Source organism: Ranitomeya variabilis, chromosome 3 (genome assembly GCF_051348905.1).
Source record: "Ranitomeya variabilis isolate aRanVar5 chromosome 3, aRanVar5.hap1, whole genome shotgun sequence".
Lineage (NCBI taxonomy): Eukaryota > Metazoa > Chordata > Amphibia > Anura > Dendrobatidae > Ranitomeya > Ranitomeya variabilis.
Window position 1 is genome coordinate 442,733,098 of NC_135234.1, and position 22,153 is coordinate 442,755,250.

General features: G+C 45.9%; 1 protein-coding gene across 1 annotated transcript in view; it reads left to right on the forward strand.

Moving 5' to 3' along the window:
- The first annotated feature begins 914 nt into the window (after positions 1-914).
- CASTOR2 (cytosolic arginine sensor for mTORC1 subunit 2) overlaps positions 915-22,153 on the forward strand; it is a 222,599-nt gene continuing 201,360 nt past the window's right edge. Inside the window, exon 1 of the mRNA XM_077296452.1 lies at positions 915-1,687. Coding sequence (XP_077152567.1) covers positions 1,575-1,687 — 113 coding nt within the window. The 5' untranslated portion in view covers positions 915-1,574. The remainder of the gene's footprint in view (positions 1,688-22,153) is intronic.

Here is a 22,153-nt window from a genome sequence, read left to right on the forward strand (position 1 = left end):
TTTAACCCCTTAAAAACAGTTAGTTATTCAAGTCTGTGAAAATGGGCTGTTTGCTCACTTCGATGCCAATTCTGATGCCCAGAACCCATTTGGGCCAGGATAGAGGGATCTGGGTTTGTTGCAGGGCATCACTATCTGTGTATTCTTAGTGTGAGATCAGTGGCCCAAAGTCATTTAACCCCTTAAAAAGCCAATTACTTACTCAAATGGCCAAAATTGACTGTTTTCCCACTTTGATGCCAGTTCTGATGCCCAGAACCCCCTTTGGGCCAGGCTATAGGGACCTGGGTTTGATGCAGGGAATCACTATCTGTGTATTCTTACTGTGAGATCAGTGGCCCAAAGTGGGCCAGGCTGAAGAGAATAGTGGGGCTCCCTGTTCTATGTCTGCAGTGTGATATCAGTGGCCCAAAGTCATTTAACACTTTGATTAACGCCCTTTGTTGCCCACTTTGATGCCCATTTTTGTTCCAGTTTTATAATTTTTGTAAGCTGGTTTTAAGTGTATTCCCATCAGGGCACCTCGCTGCATTGTGTGTTATTATTTTGATGCTTATTTTTGTCGTTAAACCTATAGAAAAAAAAAAATTGCCGCATAAGAAACTGACGACTAAGAAAACAACTTCAGCTCCGAATAAGAAACTGAAGGAATAAGAAACCATCTTCAGCCTCGGGCTTAGAAGGATGTCATGTAATTACCAACATGCTTGTCTGCAGCTGTTAGCACACACTGGGGAGGTAGTAATGTAATAGACAAGCCCTTTAAGGGCCTCCAAGCTCTATTTAAAAGAAGTCTGCTGCGATAACAACCAATCAAAAGTCAGCTTTCATGATACAAACAGCTCTAGAAGAAAAAAAGCTGAACTGTGATTGGCTACTAGGGGTGTAAATGTGACCTACTTTTATAGACCATCGTCCACGTGACCGCCCACCTCTGCGGGGGATTCTGAGCAATGTGAGCAGGAGCCATGAGGGAACTGCAGAAGTCACCAGCCAGCCTCCCCGCGCCTGATATCAGGGAACAATAGACTGCAGCCTAGCGCGCACACTGTCTCTTTAAATGCGGCGTCATTCAATCAAAACAAGTCGCAGAGTCACGACAGAACGCTACACAAGCCACAGAAAGCCTTAATAGCCAACCGAATGTCGCGACCCCCATACTAGGGCTCAGAGGTTCATTACTACACGTCACAACAAGACGACATACAGCGAGTACAAGACACAAACAACCCAGGGTCTTTCTCCTCAGCGGTGGGCAGGACTACATTTCCCGTCATGCCTCGGGGCCGGCACGCCTGCGCAGAGAGGAGCGGCTTGAGTGGCAAGTTGTTTGTTACAGTGTAGCACCAGCTGCTTTTTGCACTCTGGAGCCGCCGCTGTGCGAGTCTTCCTGAACTCCGGCAGCTTCCCCTCTCCCTGTGATCCCCCGCACTCTCCATTTACCGACCCTTTCCTACTTTCCCCAATCCGCTGCACTGGAAGGAGGGGGAAAAACGGAGAAAAGATCTGCAATCAGCACAAAAGGCAACAACAGTATTCCCTCTAGATGGTCTCCAAATGACAAGAAAGAGACGATGGAACTGCACATCCTAGAGCACAGGCTAAAAGTAGCCAGCATAGCCAAGGAGAACATCCAGCTGTTTACCTATGGATTAATGAAACTTGCCTTTCTGTCCTCCAAAACCAGGTAAGTGGCAGCAGAAAGGGGGCTTGGGGGGCACAAAGCCCAGGGGAAACCAACTTCATGTCATTGGCTTCCCACAGGATGACTGTGCTGACATTGGGATGCATGGGGGCAGCAGAGAATGAATGGAACAGGTGTGGATTGTGCCCAGAAAACAAGTCTGTATGGCTCTATGTCTATGGTCCACGGCGTATACGATCGGTGTATACGATCGGTGTATACGCAGGCGTCTGATTGGCCAGATGCTGTGTGTTTCCTACAGTGCTCGGCTGCAATCCTTCGCCCCGGTACCCTCCAGATGGCTAGCTCTTACCCCAGGATGGCTGTCGGCTCTATTTGCTTTCCTTTGTTGTTTTTTTTCTTTTCTGGGCTTTACCTTGCAGTAAATGTTGTTTTTCAGGCCTGATTGCACATTACTGTCTCTTATACTAGATTTTCGGATCCCACCTTGTGTCCATTGTTCTGCAATTGTATAGCAACTTGGACAAACGCATGGGTAAAGTTTGTCTAATAGGATCAATGGTCCATTTGAAACAATGGCTGGGGCTTTTAGATAGGCTGCCACTCCCCCTTCTGTAGAGCTTTGCACAAATGTGCACACATATTACTTGCTGCTTTTGTCTCCCCAGTGGTGGAGCTCTGCCATTGTTCGCAAAGTAATTTATTCCAGACCCTTGTTTACTTTCTTTCCCTCTGCTCTGGGTGGATGCAACTGTTCTAATCCGACTAGAGAAAACGAGGTGTATCATCGCCATTCCAAGGCTCGGCAGTGCCACACTCCCCTATTAGGGGGGGATCAAGGGGTTAATTTAATTATATCATAATAGCTACTAAATCTTTTTGCTATTTCCAACGCCCCCAGGTCAATGAATAGCAATAATTATACTTCCATAAGTTGTTTATGAGCAAATAAGTAAATATCCCATCAATTCCAGCACCCAAAGACAGATGAAATATTTGACTGTTCCTTTTTTATTTTAATGCTGCCATTTCCCTCGGTCAGTTGTTGCATGTTTGATGAAATGGATGTTTACAAGGAGTGGAAAAAGTAAATGTTTCTTCAATACTTGACACAAAGAGAAGCTCTGTTTGTGACCGAGGCCCGGCTTTTTCCATGGATCCAATACAAGGTGTTTGGGCATTTAGTGTAACCCAAACCCACCCCCCTGTTTTTAAGCTTTCTGGGCCTTGCTGTTGTAAATTTTTCATTATTAGTCTCGCAGTTGCAGAATTAAGAAACGCATAGAGAGAAATCAATGAATAGTCTCATTTTCTACTCAATAACTAAATACTGCAGGAATGGACTTCACAGCAGATTGTCTGTCCACTTAATGGTCATTGTTGTGCTGCCTAGACCTCTAATCTGATGCCAAACAGGTATTTTCTGAGGGTCACCAATAAAGGTCAGTGGTAAACATCTCCTATAGGTGTGTGTCTGCAGTGTATCATGTATTCTTTGTTTAGATGTCTTGCTTGATTACTGTGCAGCTTTATGTTCTTTATCTTTGACACTTGTACATTCATATGGGTATGTGTGTCCATATAGAAAAACATTTCTCCATATAGTTGCGCATGGTAACCATGCAAAGGGTGGCCACATCTAAGGTATATAAGGTTATGTGCACAAGTTGCCGAATTTGCTGCGGATCCGCAGCTGCGGGTCCGCAGCAGTTTCCCATGCGTTTACAGTACAATGTAAACCAATGGAAAACGCAATCCGCAGTGCCCATGCTGCGGAAAATAACGTGCTGAAACGCTGCGGTTTACATTCCGCAGCATGTCAATTCTTTGTGCGGATTCCGCTGCGGTTTACAACTGCTCCTCTATAGGAATCCGCAGGTGTAAAACCGCACAGATTCTGTATAAAAACCACGGTAAATCCGCAGGTAAAACACAGTGCCTAATACCTGCGGATTTCTTAAATCCGCTGCGAAAAATCCGCAGCCCTAAAAAATACGTGTGCACATAGCCTAATAAATGTAATGTTAAAATTAGTAAGGCTGGTTACACACTTGCGTTTGGCTGGTCTGCGTATGGCTGTGTACATGCTCCCTTAAGCTCCGCCTACTTCCTCATGCGTTCTGCGTACCTATCTCTAACATTGGGTACGCAGGGACATGCGTTGTATGTGGATGCGTCCGCAAGCGGCATTTTGATGTGCCCGCCTACCGCATGGGACGCAAAAAGTTGCTCCTCCCCTTTCCCTTCTCGCTCCTCCCCTTTCCCTTCTCGCTCCTCCCCTTTCCCTTCTCGCTCCTCCCCTCGCCCCCTTTCTCACACCCTCTTCCCTCTCCTCCCCCTCTTCCCTCTTCCCTCTCCTCCCCCTCTTCCCTCTCCTCCCCCTCTTCCCTCTCCACACCCTCTTCCCTCTCCTCCCCCTCTTCCCTCTCCTCCCCCTCTTCCCTCTCCTCCCCCTCTTCCCTCTCCTCCCCCTCTTCCCTCTCCTCCCCCTCTTCCCTCTCCTCCCCCTCTTCCCTCTCCTCCCCCTCTTCCCTCTCCTCCCCCTCTTCCCTCTCCTCCCCCTCTTCCCTCCTCCAAGGGAAATTTTGGACAAGAAATGAAAAATGATTCATATATTGTAGGAGACGGGAAAGAAGCCATAATAACGGCCTGTAACCTGGCTCCACTGGCAGTTCCCCACTGAAGATAAACATTTCTTTACATGTCAAAAATGTGGGTTTGGGACACAGTTGACAAATTGTCATCCAGATGGGCACACTGGTCAATTGTGAGTTTGTGAGGGTGCTGGGGTTACTTGGAGTCTATATGATAAGCGGTGGCGCTCTGTATTCACTGACACAGTTTAATCTGGCTCAATAGGTAGGAAAATAAATGTGGTACTCCGAGGATCTGTTTATACCAAGGAAGGTGACGGTCACAAGGGGGCATTCTCTGCGTTTGGAGGAGAGAAGGTTTTTCCACCAGCATAGAAGAGGATTCTTTATTGTTAGGGCAGTGAGAATCTGGAATTCCTTGCCTGAGGAGGTGGTGATGGCGAACTCAGTCTAAGGGTATGTGTCCACGTTCAGGATGGCCGGCGCTTTGGACGGAGCGGAAAACTCGCTCCGCCCAAAGCTCTTCCCCCTTCTGGAGACGCGATGATGCTGGATGTGTTCATTGCACACATCCGGCATCATCGCACCCCACACATAGGGCCCTGTATTTTACTATGCGGCAGCGCAGCGTCGCCGCAAGGTAAACGGACATGCTGCGTTCTAAAAAGATGCGCCGCATGTCTGGAATCGCAGGGCTGTCGGATGTGTGTTCGCACGCATAGTGGAGACTGGATTTCATAAAATCCCCTCCACTATGCTGTAACATCTGGACGCTGCGGATTGAACGCTGCGGCTCTACGCAGCGTTCGATCCGCAGCTATTCCGGATGTAATATGGCCCATGGACACATACCCTGAGGCCGGCGTCACACTGGCGTGTTTTACGGACGTATGAGAGGCGCAGAAAATACGGATTGCATACGGTACCATGATTCTCTATGGCCCTGCTCCTATCTGCCGTATTTTACTGATCCGTATTATACGGTCTTGTACGGCCGTAGAAAATCGCAGCATGCTGTGTTTTTCACCGTATTGCGCAAAAAATCCGCCAATGAAAGTCTATGGGGGCGAGAAAATTACGGATTACACACGGACCATGCGTGTGACTTGCGAGAAATACGCAGCGGTGTTCTCTAGAAAAGCCGGCAATTCAGTGCGGTGTACAATAAAATCACACTGACAGAATAGAATAGGTAGAATAAATGTCTACACATAGAATAAGTATATATATGTCAGTGAGACACATATATTTATATTTAATTCAGCGCAAGATAGCATAAAAGCCGGTAATTCAATTGCCGGCTTTTGCTCTCTCCTTCACAAACCCGACATGATATGAGACATGGTTTACATACAGTAAACCATCTCATATCCCTTTTTTTATTACATATTCCTCTTTACTAATGTAACAAGTGTCTGTGTGTAAAATTTTGAAGCTCTAGCTATTAAATTAAAGGGTTAAATGCCGGAAAATAATTGGCGTGGGCTCCCGCACAATTTTCTCCACCACAGTGGGAAAGCTACTGACTGAGGGCAGATATTAATAACCTAGGGAGGTACCATGGTTATAGGACCCCCCCCCCGGCTAAAAACATCTGCCCCTAGCCACCCCAGAAAAGGCACATCTGGAAGATGCGCCTATTCTGGCACTTAGCCTCTCTCTTCCCACTGCCGTGTAGTGGTGGGATATGGGGTAATGAAGGGTTAATGTCACCTTGCTATTGTAAGGTGACATTAAGCCAGGTTAATAATGGAGAGGAGTCAATTATGAGACCTATCCATTATTAATCCAATAGTATGAAATGGGTAATAAAACACACACATTATTAAAAAGTATTTTAATGATATAAAGACACAGGGTGTTTTAATATTTTATTATACTCTCAATCCACCTGAAGACCCTTGTCATCTGAAATAAAGTTAAACAAAACAAACAACAATATTCCATACCTTCCGTCGATCAGTCATGTCCCACGCTGTAAATCTATCTCAAGGGGTGAAATCATTTTACACCCAGGAGCTCTGCTAATGCAGCTGTGCTCCTGGCTGTAAAATTTGGTGAATGAATGGAATTCAGGGGAATGTCCTATAGTTACCTCGAGTCGCGGTGATGCGCCCTCTGCTGGATGAACTCATATGAACTCGACCATGGGAACTTTTCTGGATTTTTATGGTGAAGACACAGGAGAGGTTTTCTTCTGATGACTTCCATCAAGGCCATATTTGTGGAGGTGCATCTGTTCTACTGTTGAAAGTACCCCAATTCAAGAGTCTGCTAAATCTTTTTGTAGGTCTTTTGCAGTTAAATAGAGGTACAGAGGATTTGCCTCTTTAACAATCTTGCAAGCAGCTCTCTCTGAAATTTGCTTGGTCTTCCAGACCTTATCTTAACCTCCACTGTTCCTGTTAACTGCCATTTCTTAATTGCCATTTACATTTCGAGCTGAGGAGAGGGAAACTTGAAAACACTTTGCTATTTTCTTATAGCCTTCTCCTGCTTTGTGAGCTTCCACCATCTTCATTTTCAGAGTGTTAGGGTACTGTCACACAGTGGCACTTTGGTCGTTACGACGGCACGATCTGTGACGTTGCAGCGTCGTATGATTATCGTTCCAGCGTCGTAGACTGCGGTCACACGTTGCAATACACGGCGCTGGAGCGATAATTTCATGACGTATTTGCGATGTAGAAGCCGTTGGTTACTGTGCGCACATCGTATACAACCTGTGTCACACGATGCAATCATGCCGCCACAGCGGGACACTTGACGACGAAAGAAAGTTCCACACGATCTGCTATGACGTACGATTCTCAGCGGGGTCCCTGATCGCAGTAGCGTGTCAGACACTGCGATATCGTATGGATATCGCTGGAACGTCACGGATCGTGCCGTCGTAGCGACCAAAGTGCCACTGTGTGACAGTACCCTTAGGCACCTGCTTAGAAGAACCCATGGCTGCTGTTTTTGGCACAAGGTTAGAGGAGGCTGGGTTTTTATAAAGCTTGGAAATTTCCATCACCTGGCCTTTCTTAACGATGATAGTGAACAAGCCATAACCCTAACAAGTTAATTAAGGTCTGAAACCTTGGTGAAAGTTATGAGCTCACAAATCTCCAATGGTTCCTAAACGTTAGCATCAGCCACTGTAAATAGCCATCAGTTTTTCTTTCATTTTAAGAGGATCTGTGTTTTTTTTTTGTTTTTTTTTTGCTTACTGGATCCGTTTCAAACAAATGAAACAAAACTAATGGGTATTTAACTGATCAATTTTCCATAAATTTCAATGGTAAAAAAACGTATCCAGTTGACATCAGGTTTTTTTTTTGTTGTTTGTTTTTTTAGCTGGACAAAAAAGTTGCACATTTTATCTTTATTATCTGCAGATAATTTTATAGATGTCTAAATACCATATCCTCAATTTTATATCTGTTCATGTGCTTCTTATTGCCACCAATAGCTCTGCTTTTAGTAAACTTTGTTGGAGTCTCGTATCTTTCTGTTTGAAGACTGTCAGATACCCACTAGTAGTGACTGCAGCTCCTGGCCTTCTTCAACAAGTCTGCATAACAACATTACATCATCATTTGTCCATTCATATGTGTATATATAACTGTAAAGAAAAGCAGTGGGAGCAAAGCTGCAAGTCCGTCAACAAGGGACTTTCAGCTCTTTAACCATTTACCGGTACTCATAATGGGTATGTGTGCAATAATGTACAAAAAATAAAGGTATGATCTTATGTAACATTCCATAGGGAAGCAATAAATATTGCCAGTTGTCATTATTTTCAGGAGATCTTTCTAGGATTTTTTTTCTCCATACCTATGACTCTGTATTCTAAACCATAATGCAAAAATCAATTTATAAATATTTATTCATTTCAGAACTAAAGTTATATAGAGTCTACAACGTATACAGGCGAGTCTACCAGAGAACGTCTGTATTTACTAAGGTGGTAGGTAGGGGTAGTAGTTGGTAAAGTACAAAAAAGTTTTCTTTTTCCAAATGGTAACAATGATGATTAATAAATTTTTATAGTTCTACTTGATGGATGTGTGGCACCCCAGGGTCCTGGTCATCACAGTGACATTGCTTTCCTCAAGGGGAGAGTGATGTTACACTTGGAAGCTATGAAGGATATCTCTCTATCAGATCAAATCACTATGCACACAACATGTTCACACTCCAGGCCACAAGGGGGAGCTTTTGATACTATTCCTATGTGACTCCCCTATATATATTGTGGTTTGGAGGGAAAGTGAGTCAGTTCCTGTCAGAGAGAAACAGAGGAGCGTTGCAGACCAACATAGATTGTCAGGAGGTCTGAAGGGGCCCTGTAGTCTGAAGTACTACAGCCCCTGGAGAAAGAGACATACAGAAGGAAATAACATCGTTCAGTGAGCGTGTAGGAGAGCGAAGCACAGGAGAGTGATATCAGGGGACACCAGCTGTGAACGAGCTGCCTCCCTCCTAAGCGCAGATAACCGGTAGGCCGGAACACCGAGGTTGTAAGAGACTCTAAAGGTACCTTCACACTAAATGACGCTGCAGCGATATCGACAACGATGCCGATCGCTGCAGCGTCGCTGTTTGGTCGCTGGAGAGCTGTCACACAGACAGCTCTCCAGCGACCAATGATGCCGAGGTCCCCGGGTAACCAGGGTAAACATCGGGTTACTAAGCGCAGGGCCGCGCTTAGTAACCCGATGTTTACCCTGGTTACCAGTGTAAAAGTAAAAAAAACAAACAGTACATACTCACCTTCTGCTGTCTGTAACACATCCCTCGCCGTCTGCTTCCCGCACTGACTGTGATTGCCGGCCGTAAAGTACAGCACAGCGGTGACGTCACTGCTGTGCTCTGCTTTCACTTTACGGCCGGCGCTCACAGTCAGTGCGGGAAGCAGACGGCGAGGGATGTGTGACAGACAGCAGAAGGTGAGTATGTACTGTTTGTTTTTTTTACTTTTACACTGGTAACCAGGGTAAACATCGGGTTACTAAGCGCGGCCCTGCGCTTAGTAACCCGATGTTTACCCTGGTTACCACTGTAAAACATCGCTGGCATCGTTGCTTTGGCTGTCAAACACGACGATACACACCGATCTGACGACCAAACAAAGTTCTGAACTTTCAGCAATGACCAGCGATATCACAGCAGGATCCAGATCGCTGCTGCGTGTCAAACACAACGATATCGCTATCCAGGACGCTGCAACGTCACGGATCGCTATCGTTATCGCTGCAAAGTCGTTTAGTGTGAAGGTACCTTAAGACTTACAAGAGACCGGCAGGACAGCTGAACTGCAAGTTACCTGTCCGCCTCAATACCCAGGAGGCACAGTGACGCATAGACCCCAGGTCATGATAGAGATTCTGTAAAAAGGCTCGAGTCACCTGTCATACGGGTTTGTGTCCTATCCTATATGGGGACAGAGAAGAACTGTGAGGACCTTATCAGAAGCCATAGGTAGTAAGGGAATACAACACCACCGCGCTAGAGGAAGGCTTTTAACTCCACCTGGTAAAGGGGAACTCTACATTCGCTTCCAAGCCGGCCGGACCCTGCCTGTACCTGTGATCTGGTGCCCTGGACTGCGGTTGCCTGAAGCCTACAGTAAACCAGGTAAAGAGACTGCAAACCTGTGTCCTCGTTCTTTACTGCACTGTTCACCATTCTCATCTATACACAACCCCCTTTAAAGACTTTCCCCTTTTACATGGTTGCAAGGGCCACGGACCGGGTTGCCGCCACCGTGACATCCCCTGTGAGTACCGGACAAGGTAACGGGTACCCCACGGCCCTGGCGGACGACTCGTCTGTCTATTATTAATAGTGCATTTGATACATACACAAGTACTTTCCTATATGGACACATTGCTGAAACCCCTTAGTGACAGAGCCAAATTTTTTAAATCTGATCAGTGTCACTTTATGTGGTAATAACTCTGGAACGCTTCAACAAATCCCAGAGATTCTGAGATTGTTTTTTTCTTGACACATTATACTTTAGAAAAATGGTAAATTTAGGTTGATATGCTTTGTGTTTATTTATAAAAAATGTCAGAAATTTGAGAAAAATGTAAAAAAATTAGCAATTTGTAAACTTTGAATAATTATCCCTTTAATCCAGATAGTCATACCACAGCAAAGCATTAATAAATAACATTTTTCATATGCCTGCTTTACTTCAGCACCATTTGTAAAATGTTATTTTATTAGCATTTTGGAAAGTTTTAAAATGTAGCAGTAATTTTTCATTTTTTTCAAGGAAATTTACAAAATGTATTTTTTTAGGGACCTATCCATGTTTGAAGTGCCTTTAGAGGACCCATATATTGGGAAACCCCCCAAAAGTTACACCATTTTAAAAACAGCACCCCCTGACATATTGAAAACTGCAGTCAGGTAGTTTATTAACCCTTCAGGTGATTTCAGGAATTAATGCAAAGTGGCATGACATAAATGAAAATGTGCATTTTTACCACCTAAATGCCGCTAACTTCTGAACAATCATGATCTGAGGGCACCAATTGGGATAAACAGGAAGCCCCCACACTCTGTTAACCATTTATATGATGTAGTCACTATTGACAGCAGCATGTAAGGGGTTAAATAGATATGTAGGATGCAAACACTGATCGTGGCTGATGCAGCAAGTTGTCAGCTATAGTGGACAGCCAACATCTGCTGGATTGTCACCTGTATGGGGATGTTATTCTCTAGTATCTCAAGTCAGTTAAGAGACGTATTGGTGGTCATTTAAGGAGTTAAAGCCCAAAAATTATTGCTTACAAATTCTATTTCAATAGCATGTATTACTAAAAATTTTGATCAGCACATGCATAGTCACCACTGAAGTCTATCTGTAGCTTCTTGCCACAATCTGTTTTAGGGACCGCCACCGACCATGTGCTAGGCATTCCTGATCTTTTCTTGTGCCGCACAGAGAGATCCTTGTGCCTAAAAATAAACATTAAAACTGACTGTTACCAGCTTACACCAGGGGTCAAAGTTCAGTGTGTCGCCTAGCCCTCTGTCTAAATACCCTAGAATCTTGGGAGGCAGTCAATGGATTTTTCCATTGTTTGAAAACCTTTTTAGGTACGCTACGATTTATTTTTATTTTTTTTCGTCTCTACCTCTCAGTGCTGAGTTATGTTAGTATTACAATGACGATACAATTTAAACACCTTAATTTGAGACCATGCCAACAATAAAAGCCGAGGCGTTCACTGAGAGCTTGTAATATTGTTAATCCTGCCCTTTTCTCATTCTGCTGTGACATTTGTGAAAGACATTAAAACATTTTAAACGCCATTTATTAAAGTGTTAGGAGTATGTTAATAAATCATATGTGAACCTTTAAAAAAATATCTTGGGAAATTCACTATGTGATTGTACAAGACCACTTTAAAGGATGGCTAGCTGTAGATATAGAGATATATATTATACATTTTTTAAATGTGTCCAGTAGACCAGTTGTTGTAGTTAAAATTGTCCATGTTGATAAGTCTTAGATAGTTATATACATACTATAAGCAAGCGAGCATTCATTTAAAACTTATCAACGTGGACAGTTTTAACCACAAGAATTGGTCAACCAGAAACATTTAAAAAAGACCTGTCAAAAGTGCCCAATTTATTATCTTATTTTATACCCACTGCTTCACTGAGTATTCCTTTTTTTTATCCACCATAAGGATCCAGAGGTATGGGTGCAGCGCCCCCACTGTCGCAGGGCCGAGGGGTACCCGGTACCGGGTCTCTGAGTCTGTTCTGGAGTTGTCACGGTGGCTAGACCCGGTCCGTGACCCTGCTGAGGGGCGTACAATGAAGGTGGAGGTATGGGATGTCGTTATGGTGCGGTGAAGTGCCGGTCGCGGTAAATAACGAGGACACCAGGTTGCAGTCTCTTTACCTCTTTACTGAAGGCTTCAGGATCCTCAATCCGGAATACGGTTAACTTGGCTGCGCAAGCCTGGCCGGTCCGATGGCACATCCAGAGCTCCCTTTGCAGGTGGAAATCTGTACCTACCTTCTAGCGCTTGTGTGTTGTGGTCTTCCCCTGCTGTGCTTACGGGATAGTCCCCACAACTTTGTGTCTGTTTCTCGTGTTCCCTCACAACTCGATTCTGATGTTCTTCCACGTCCCCCAGATCTTATGGTTAGGACGCACCCGTATGACGGGGAGGCTCGGAGCTCTTCCGGGACTCTAGCGTCGCCCCACTCCTGTTGTTACCCCCCTGTGTCTTCCTAGGTCAATTGGGTGAGACAGCCCGCCTATAACTGACTGTCCTGCCGTAGGTTTGAAGTTTGGCCTGGAGCTCTATACTTCCTCGGCGTTCCGACCACCGGTTACGCGCCTCAGTAGGATGTTGCCTCGTCTTACAGCACGACTCCTACTGTCCTACTGGTATTCTCCTTGTTGCGTTGATCTCGTTTCTCACTCAGCACAATAAACCTCGCTTCTTGTCCTTTCTTGGGGTACCGCCGCTATATCGTGCAGGCGTGGTCCCGTAACGTTCTCTCTGGTTGCTAGGCCTCTGTCAGGATCCCACCCCTGACAGGGACCCCTCTGAATCTTCCCCTACAACACCCTCTGCCACAAGGTGTTGCCTGGTTCCAACCCAGTCAGCTTTCTGATCTAACTTCCTATCCAACCCCCAGTTTTACCAGACTGTGAGGAGTGGCCTAATGCATAGTGCCCTTAGCTCCCCCTGGAGGCCAGACTGTGAAATGTATTGGTGTCTGTGATACCTGGTCAGATGAACTCCTTCAGTGCCATCAGACGTACCATAGCCCCCCTTAGTGGCGGAGCAACAGTACTGCACTCCCCCCCCCCCCCCCGGGTAAATCCAGTACTCCTGGACTGGGAAGAAAACAACAATACATGTCAGCAAAAAGACATACAATTTTTGAAATGTAATAACAAGTAAACTTTAACAGAGCTTCCCTTTATGGGAGGTGAGGACACTTGAACGTTACAAACATGGTTAAATATTTAAGTAACATACTATAAATAACTTCTTTTACCCAACCGGGTATTCTACTAAGTGCAAATTTTTGAACAATAATTTAACTTTGCCTTTAAGGACGTACTCGCTGAATCCACTAAAGACCTTCTTATAAAACATTATAAGGCTAATCAACTTTTCTGCATTCTCCTTCTTTACATCTGCAGGACTGCCTGTCCTATCCGCTCCAGGCCTACTGCCTCTCCTTTCTGTTACAGGACCGCCCTTTTCCGCCCGGGCCTACTGCCTTTCTACTACTATACACGGTATAGAACTTATCATCCATCTTTCAGTTCAGGATTACTGAGCCATCTCTGTATGGCTCCTAGGAGGACTCACTGACTAACCCCGTACGGGTTCACTTTCTGTCCTCATTCTTCTATCAACATCATTAAACATTTCTCACAATCAACTAGTTAGCTACATTTAACTTCTTCTTTCAAGACATTATTGCCATTTAACCATCTTAAGGCAACACTGTTCATAAGTGCAATATGTGAACATTCCCTTTAAGAGGGGACCAAGTCTCTATGAGGTAGTGCAACTTCTCAAGCTGCAAGTCTGTTCGCAGTAAGGACTCCGGTGCTGGTTCCAAGACCAGTGTCTTCGCAAAGAGTCCTTTCCTTGTGTAAAACCAGTAGAGAGCACCTTTAAGAAGGTGCAAACTATGTACAAAAAGTTTGTAATCATGCATTGTTCATGATTCAGCAGTTCTTTCAACAATGATAAAGCGGGAAACAAAAAAACAAAAGCAGCAAAAGGGATCCCGGGTAAACGAAGGGATCCCTTTAAGAGTTAACCCTAGCCGGGTTTAAAGCAGCAAAAAGCAGGGAAACAAGCAGTTAACTATTTACATATCCATGGCATCGAGGTTTACTCTCGCTCTGGCGGCCGTAGCTCCGCATAGACCTCGCCCGGGAAGGTGATCGGCGAGATCGGGGCCTTTAAGAAGTGCTCCATACCCGGGGCCTGATCCCAGGGTGTAAGGCGCTGGAGTCTATAGGTCCCAGGGAGAGGGGGTGCCGCGACGGGGCCTATCAGCAGGTCCTCTGCTGGCGGGGCAGGGTCGTTCTTCATACCTGCTTCAGATGCGGTCCCGCCGGTGCCGATCTGCTCTGCCTCCGCTGGGATCTGGAGCGCTGGTTGCAGGGCCTTGCGCTGCGGCGTTGTCATCTCCGTTTGCAGCATCTTGCTTTCCGGCAGGGCCTTGCTTTCTGGCTTCGGAGCGCTGGAACTTCTTTCCTGCTCCGGACCAGACGAGGCTGCCGACAGACGTCTGGTGAGGCTCCCGATGAAGGTCTTCTTCCACCCGGCCTCAGTGCTCAGCTGCGTCCGCCGGAGTTGGTTGCTGAGCTCATCCACTCCGGCCTGCAGGAAGTCAATATCAGCGGTGGAGGCCTGGTTGCGGTGCCCCTCCGGGTAGCTGGGGGAGTCCTCTGCTCCTACCCCATGCTCCGGCTCCGGGTGGCTGGCCATGGCGTCCTCCATGTCGCTGACTTCTTCTTCCTGGTCCTTTTCCCGCTCTCTCCTTCGTGGGCGGTTTCGCTTTCGTTGTCTCCGCCCCCCATTGAGGATCAGGAGGCGGATCTCGGCTGCTGACGGACACGTCCTCAAGGGGCAGAAATATTTAGACTGGGCGGCCATTGTCTTTCGCGCTCTCCAGCTTGTCTACGCCCACTCCACGCCCTTCTAATTCTCCTGCGCTCTCCTTAGCGCTGTAATGGCGGCGGTTTTGGCGGGAACTTCTGGCAGCAAGTGGCAATACACAGTCTTTGCAATAAGTCACAGTCCAAGCATAATAAATCACAATTCCAAGGCACACATGACCTGATTCTTCAGGCTTAAGTAGATCCTGTTTGTGACGCCAAGTTTGCAGCGCCCCCACTGTCGCAGGGCCGAGGGGTACCCGGTACCGGGTCTCTGAGTCTCTGTTCTGGAGTTGTCATGGTCGCTAGACCCGGTCCGTGACCCTGCTGAGGGGCGTACAATGAAGGTGGAGGTATGGGATGTCGTTATGGTGCGGTGAAGTGCCGGTCGCGGTAAATAACGAGGATACCAGGTTGCAGTCTCTTTACCTCTTTACTGAAGGCTTCAGGATCCTCAATCCGGAATACGGTTAACCGGGCCGCGCAAGCCTGGCCAGTCCGATGGCACATCCAGAGCTCCCTTTGCAGGTGGAAATCTGTGCCTACCTTCTAGCGCTTGTGTGTTGTGGTCCTCCCCTGCTGTGCTTACGGGATAGTCCCCACAACTGTTGTGTCTGTTTCTCGTGTTCCCTCACAACTCGATTCTGATGTTCTTCCACGTCCCCCAGATCTTATGGTTAGGACGCACCCGTATGACGGGGAGGCTCGGAGCTCTTCCGGGACTCTAGCGTCGCCCCACTCCTGTTGTTACCCCCCTGTGTCTTCCTAGGTCAATTGGGTGAGACAGCCCGCCTATAACTGACTGTCCTGCCGTAGGTTTGAAGTTTGGCCTGGAGCTCTATACCTCCTCGGCGTTCCGGCCACCGGTTACGCGCCTCAGTAGGATGTTGCCTCGTCTTACAGCACGACTCCTACTGGTATTCTCCTTGTTGCGTTGATCTCGTTTCTCACTCAGCACAATAAACCTCGCTTCTTGTCCTTTCTTGGGGTACCGCCGCTATATCGTGCAGGCGCGGTCCCGTAACGTTCTCTCTGGTTGCTAGGCCTCTGTCAGGATCCCACCCCTGACAGGGACCCCTCTGAATCTTCCCCTACAACACCCTCTGCCACAAGGTGTTGCCTGGTTCCAACCCAGTCAGCTTTCTGATCTAACTTCCTATCCAACCCCCAGTTTTACCAGACTGTGAGGAGTGGCCTACTGCATAGTGCCCTTAGCTCCCCCTGGAGGCCAGACTGTGAAATGTATTGGTGTCTGTGATACCTGGTCAGATGAACTCCTTCAGTGCCATCAGACGTACCATAGCCCCCCTTAGTGGCGGAGCAACAGTACTGCAACGACCAGGACTCTGAGGCGCTGCATGGGCACTTTAAAAAAGTGACTCACAGGATCCTCTGGGTGTGTGTCTTTAAGCTGCTTTGCATAATTACCCTCTAAGCCACACCCCCTTAGGACCATAAAAATTAGCACTAAATAAAAAGGCCCATATCTTTGGGAACCGTACAGTGCAGCATATATTTAACGTTCTCATATCTTAAACAGCTCCATTGATGTAGAAATTAAAATGTTGCCAGTTTTGGAACTTGGCGACACAATTTTTTTTTTGTAAAGTTGTACTTTTTTTTTCAGTACTTTTATAAAAAACTGTAAGTTTGGTATCACTATAATTATACATATACAGTACAGGCCAAAAGTTTGGACACACCTTCTCATTCAAACATTTTTTGCTGTATTTTCATGACTAAGAAAATTGTACATTCACACTGAAGGCATCAAAACTATGAATTAACACATGTGGAATTATATACTTAACAAAAAAGTGTGAAACGACTGAAATTATGTCTTATATTCTAGGTTCTTCCAAGTAGCCACCTTTTACTTTGATTACTGCTTTGCACACTCTTGGCATTCTCTTGATGAACTTCAAGAGGTGGTCACCGGAAATAGTTTTCACTTCACAGGTGTGCCCTGTCAGGTTTAATAAGTGTGGTTTCTTGCCTTATAAATGGGATTGGGACCATCAGTTGTGTTGTGCAGAAGTCTGGTGGATACATAGCTGATAGTCCTACTGAATAGACTGTTAGCTGTTTTTTTTCTTGCCATAATACAAATTCTAAGTAAAGAAAAACGAGTGGCCATCAGTACTTTAAGAAATGAAGGTCAGTCAGGCCGAAAAATTGGGAAAACTTTGAAAGCGTCCCCAAGTCCAGTTGCAAAAACCATCAAGCGCTACAAAGAAACTGGCTCACATGAGGACCGCCCCAGGAAAGGAAGACCAAGAGTCACCTCTGCTTCTGAGGATAAGTTAGGCCGAGTCACCAGCCTCAGAAATCGCAGGTTAACAGCAGCTCAGATTAGAGACCAGGTCAATGCCACACACAGTTCTAGCAGCAGACACATCTCTACAACAACTGTTAAGAGGAGACTTTGTGCAGCATACCTTCATGGTAAAATAGCTGCTAGGAAACCACTGCTAAGGACAGGCAACAAGCAGAAGAGACTTGTTTGGGCTAAAGAACACAAGGAATGGACATTAGACCAGTGGAAATCTGTGCTTTGGTCTGATGAGTCCAAATTTGAGATCTTCGGTTCCAACCACCGTGTCTTTGTGCGAAGCAGAAAAGGTGAATGGATGGACTCTACATGCCTGGTTTCAACCGTGAAGCATGGAGGAGGTGTGATGGTGTGGGGGTGGTTTGCTGGTGACACTGTTGGGGATTTATTCAAAATTGAAGGCATACTGAAACAGCATGGCTACCACAGCATCTTGCAGCGGCATGCTATTCCATCCAGTTCATTTAGTTGGACCATGATTTATTTTTCAACAGGACAATGACCCCAAACACACCTCCAGGCTGTGTAAGAGCTTTTTGACCAAGAAGGAGAGTGATGGGGTGCTACGCCAGATGACCTGGCCTCCACAGTCACCAGACCTGAACCCAATCAAGATGGTTTGGGGTGAGCTGGACGGCAGAGTGAAGCCAAAAGGGCCAACAAGTGCTAAGCATCTCTGGGAACTCCTTCAAGATTGTTGGAAGACCATTCCCGGTGACTACCTCTTGAAGCTCATCAAGAGAATGCCAAGAGTGTGGAAAGTAGTAATTAAAGCAAAAGTTGGCTACTTTGAAGAACCTACGATATAAGACATATTTTCAGTTTATTCATACTTTTTTGTTAAGTATATAATTCCACATGTGTTAATTCATAGTTTTGATGCCTTCAGGGTGAATGTACAATTTTCTTAGTTATAAAAATTAAAAGGTGTGTCCAAACTTTTGGTCTGTGCTGTACATACATATATTTGGAGAATAATCATATTGCTTGGTCATTTTTATAGCACAATGAAAGCAGTAAAAACAAAAAACAATTGCATAACTTCGCGATTTTATTTTTGCAATTATGCTGCATTTGGATTTTTTTTTTTTTCTGATTTCCATCACATTAAATGTTAAAATGACTGGTGTCATTTAAAGCTGCAGCTTGTTCCACAAAACACAAGCCCTTATACGGCTATGTCAGCGTGGAAAAGGAAAAAAAAATAGGTCCGGCACTCAGAAAGGAAAAAACAAAAAGGAAGGAATCAAGAAGACAACTAATCCAGACATGGCACGAAAACGAGTTACACAAGACATACACAAAAAACTTGTCTAATATTTCATAATGGCCAATGTGGTACTATATAGGCAAAACATTCCTGGAGGATTCCTAGAGTGCTTCTCTAAGATATACCTATGTAAGTGTTCCATTGTAATTGTACTGGTAGATACAGTGCAAATTCCTTTCATGTAACCTCCTAGTGAATCTTGTAGGAGGCTGAGGGCTTGGCATTCTAGAATGAGCAATGTTGTCTTCTCCAGGATGCTTCTATTCTTTTTGGATTTGAGGTGGGTGTTCATTTTGTTTTTCGCACCCACTGACTTAGGTTCCTTCCTTGTGCTGAAAAACTGACAACTCTCAATCTCTGCTCCACTTATCATGTGAAATGCTAGGAGAGCAAGTGAGATAAGAAAGATCAATGCCCCATTGTTCCTGTTGATGCCTAATAACAAATCTGTCCTGCACATTAACCTTAAAGGTAAATACACTTATTATTTGAAAAAAAAAAATCCTATAATTGATTTTACGTACACCTCCTTAACCATTCTTATTCTGTATTTGACATATAATACATTGCCAGCTACTCAGTGCTATTAGTCATTAACCAGATTGCTGATCTTCTTGTTGGCTATGTCTCATCCCCTTCAGTCACAGCAGTATTGAAGGTTTGTCTGGGCTTAAGGTACCTTCACACTAAAAGACTTTGCAACGATAACGATAGCGATCCGTGACGTTGCAGCGTCCTGGATAGCGATATCGTTGTGTTTGACACGCAGCAGCGATCAGGATCCTGCTGTGATATCGCTGGTCGTTGCTGAAAGTCCAGAACTTTATTTGGTCATCAGATCGGCGCGTATTGTCGTGTTTGACAGCAAAAGCAACGATGCCAGCAATGTTTTACAATGGTAACCAGGGTAAATATCGGGTTACTAAGCGCAGGGCCGCGCTTAGTAACCCGATATTTACCCTGGTTACCATTGTAAATGTAAAAAAAAACCCAGTACATACTCACCTTCTGATGTCCGTCAGGTCCCTGGCCGTCTGCTTCCCGCACTGACTGTGAGCGCCGGCCGTAAAGTAAAAGCAGAGCACAGCTTTTACTTTACGGCCGGCGCTCACAGTCAGTGCGGGAAGCAGACGGCCAGGGACCTGACGGACATCAGAAGGTGAGTATGCGGCCCTGCGCTTAGTAACCCGATGTTTACCCTGGTTACCCGGGGACCGGCATCGTTGATCGCTGGAGAGCTGTCTGTGTGACAGCTCTCCAGCAACCACACAGCGACGCTGCAGCGATCGGCATCGTTGTCGATATCGCTGTAGCGTCACTTAATGTGACGGTACCTTTAGGCTACAAGTCTGCAGTGACTCGGTGACAGCAGACTTGTGAATTCTCCGGCATCGGGAGTGGGTGATTGTGTTACCACAAGTATGCATAGTTCCGGCCACAATCCGACTAGACATGTCCGGGTTCTCTCAATACACTTTTCATTGAGCTAGGCCACGCAGGTCTAGTCTGCATGTGATCGAATGTATGCAAATTGCATATTTGTGGTCACGTTCCTGATACCGGTACAGGAGAATCAATTAAAGTGCTAGGTTCTCTACATTGACACTGCATCAGACAGTTTACAATGTGTTGTAATATATGAAAACTGCAGAAGAAGCAAACATTTTACAGGAACACTTGTTTTTACGCAATACATGCATTATATTAAAGATGCAAAGGTACCAGTGGACATTATCTATTCTTAAAGGGAATCTGTCAGCAGGTTTTTGCTATGTAATCTGAAGGCAGCAGGAAATTGAGGCTGAAACACAGAATTCAGGAATGTGTCACTTGTCAGATTGCCTGCTGTTGTTTAGCAACTGTGAAGGATTTATCACTAAGAGATTAACATTGGTGTAGCAACTAAGCACATCACTGTCTATGGACTTTGTACATGGAGAGCCTGGTGTGGGCAGGGTTAGCTTTCTCAGCTCTGCTTTGTGCTACATCTAAGAACTCTGATTTTTTGAGAGCTGCTGTACCCAGTAATATAAGTGATACATCTTGGATTCAGCTTCTCTTTGCCTACATCAGGCTGCTCTCAGATGAGGTAGCAAAAACCTGCTGACCTATTCCCTTTAATGAAAGCTAAGGTTTGGAATTCTGACTAGAATACTAGATGCCTCAGAGGAGTTGCAGCGCCCCAGAGTCCTGGTTGCTGCAGTAGTATTATTTCTCCACCAGGGGGAGTGATATTACGTCTGGAGGCAATAAAGGAGATCTCCTGTCCAGGTATCACAAACACACCACACACTTCACACTCCAGCCACCAGGGGGAGCAAAGGTTCTATATTAGGCCACTCCTCACAGGTAAAACTGGTAGTTGGAGGGAAAGTGAGACTGAGAGAGTTCCTGGCTGGAGACCGAGAGAGAAAGGTCTCCAGACCGAGCTGGCTGGAGCGAGGTCCAGTCAGATCCAGACTACGGTCTGAGGAGGACGAGGGTCCACGGAGCTGCGCCTGCACCCCATGCGGCAGCATCCTAAGAAAGAGACATTGAAAGGAAGTGTGTTGTAGTGAGTGAGAAACGAAGGCATAGAAACAAGTGGATACCAGAGAGGATAGTAGACGAGAGGAGCTGCATCCTTCTGGTGCGCGTTCTGGTAGCCAGAATATTGAGGGAGTAAAGTGCTCTACGCCATTGCTTCAGAGACTGGCAGGACAGTCAATTCCAAGTTGGCTGCCTGACCTAAAATACCTAAGAAGACAGATGGCAACTTGTGGGGGTTGGGACGTCTCTAGGGTCCCTATAAACAAGCCTCAGGCCATCAGTCATGCGGGTTTTGTTCTATCCGACCACGGGGAACAGAGAGAGAAGCGTAATAACAGTGAGGACCTTATTAGAGCTTAAGCAAGTGAGGACCTACTGTGTTACTGTGCGCATAGGAAAGCTATTGCATTCCACATGGATAAGGAGACTCTGGATTTGCCTTCAGACCGGCCGGACTCTGCCTACCCCGTGATCTGGTGTCCTGGACTGTGGACGCTGAAGCCTTCAGTAAAGGTAAAGAGACTGCAACCTTGTGTCCTCATTCTTTACTGGGCCTCTCACCATTCACCAACTACACTCTGGGAAGCCCTGGGAATACACTTCACCTGTGGGAAGGTATACCATCTAGCTGCCATAACATCACCAGCGGACCCCTAAGCAGCGTCGGTCACCCTGACCGAATACCACTGGTGGCGTCACAAACTACCCCTTTTAACGACCTTTCCCATATATGAACTCTTTTCCTGGACACCCCTGAGGGCCACGGACCAGGTCAGCCCACGTGACATCCCTACCGAACCGAAGGACCCGGTACCGAGTACCCCACGGCCCTATGGGGCGCTCCAGAGTGAAAGCAGAAAGTGCAAAAATCATTATCTAAAGATGAAACCGGGACACCTCCAGTTTTCGATGGCACTAAAGGTGCTCGGTGGGGAATGTGTCCTCTTTGCTGTACCTCTTTTCCTGATACAGATTCTGTTTTTAATGTGGTTGTCCTATCCTAAGTCTTTCAGTGTGACATATCCTGGTAGTGCTGTCCTAGGTGAGAGAAAACGCTAACGGTTATATTGTACGCTAACGGTTATATTCTACACTACCGCATGCCATCATCATCTCCTGC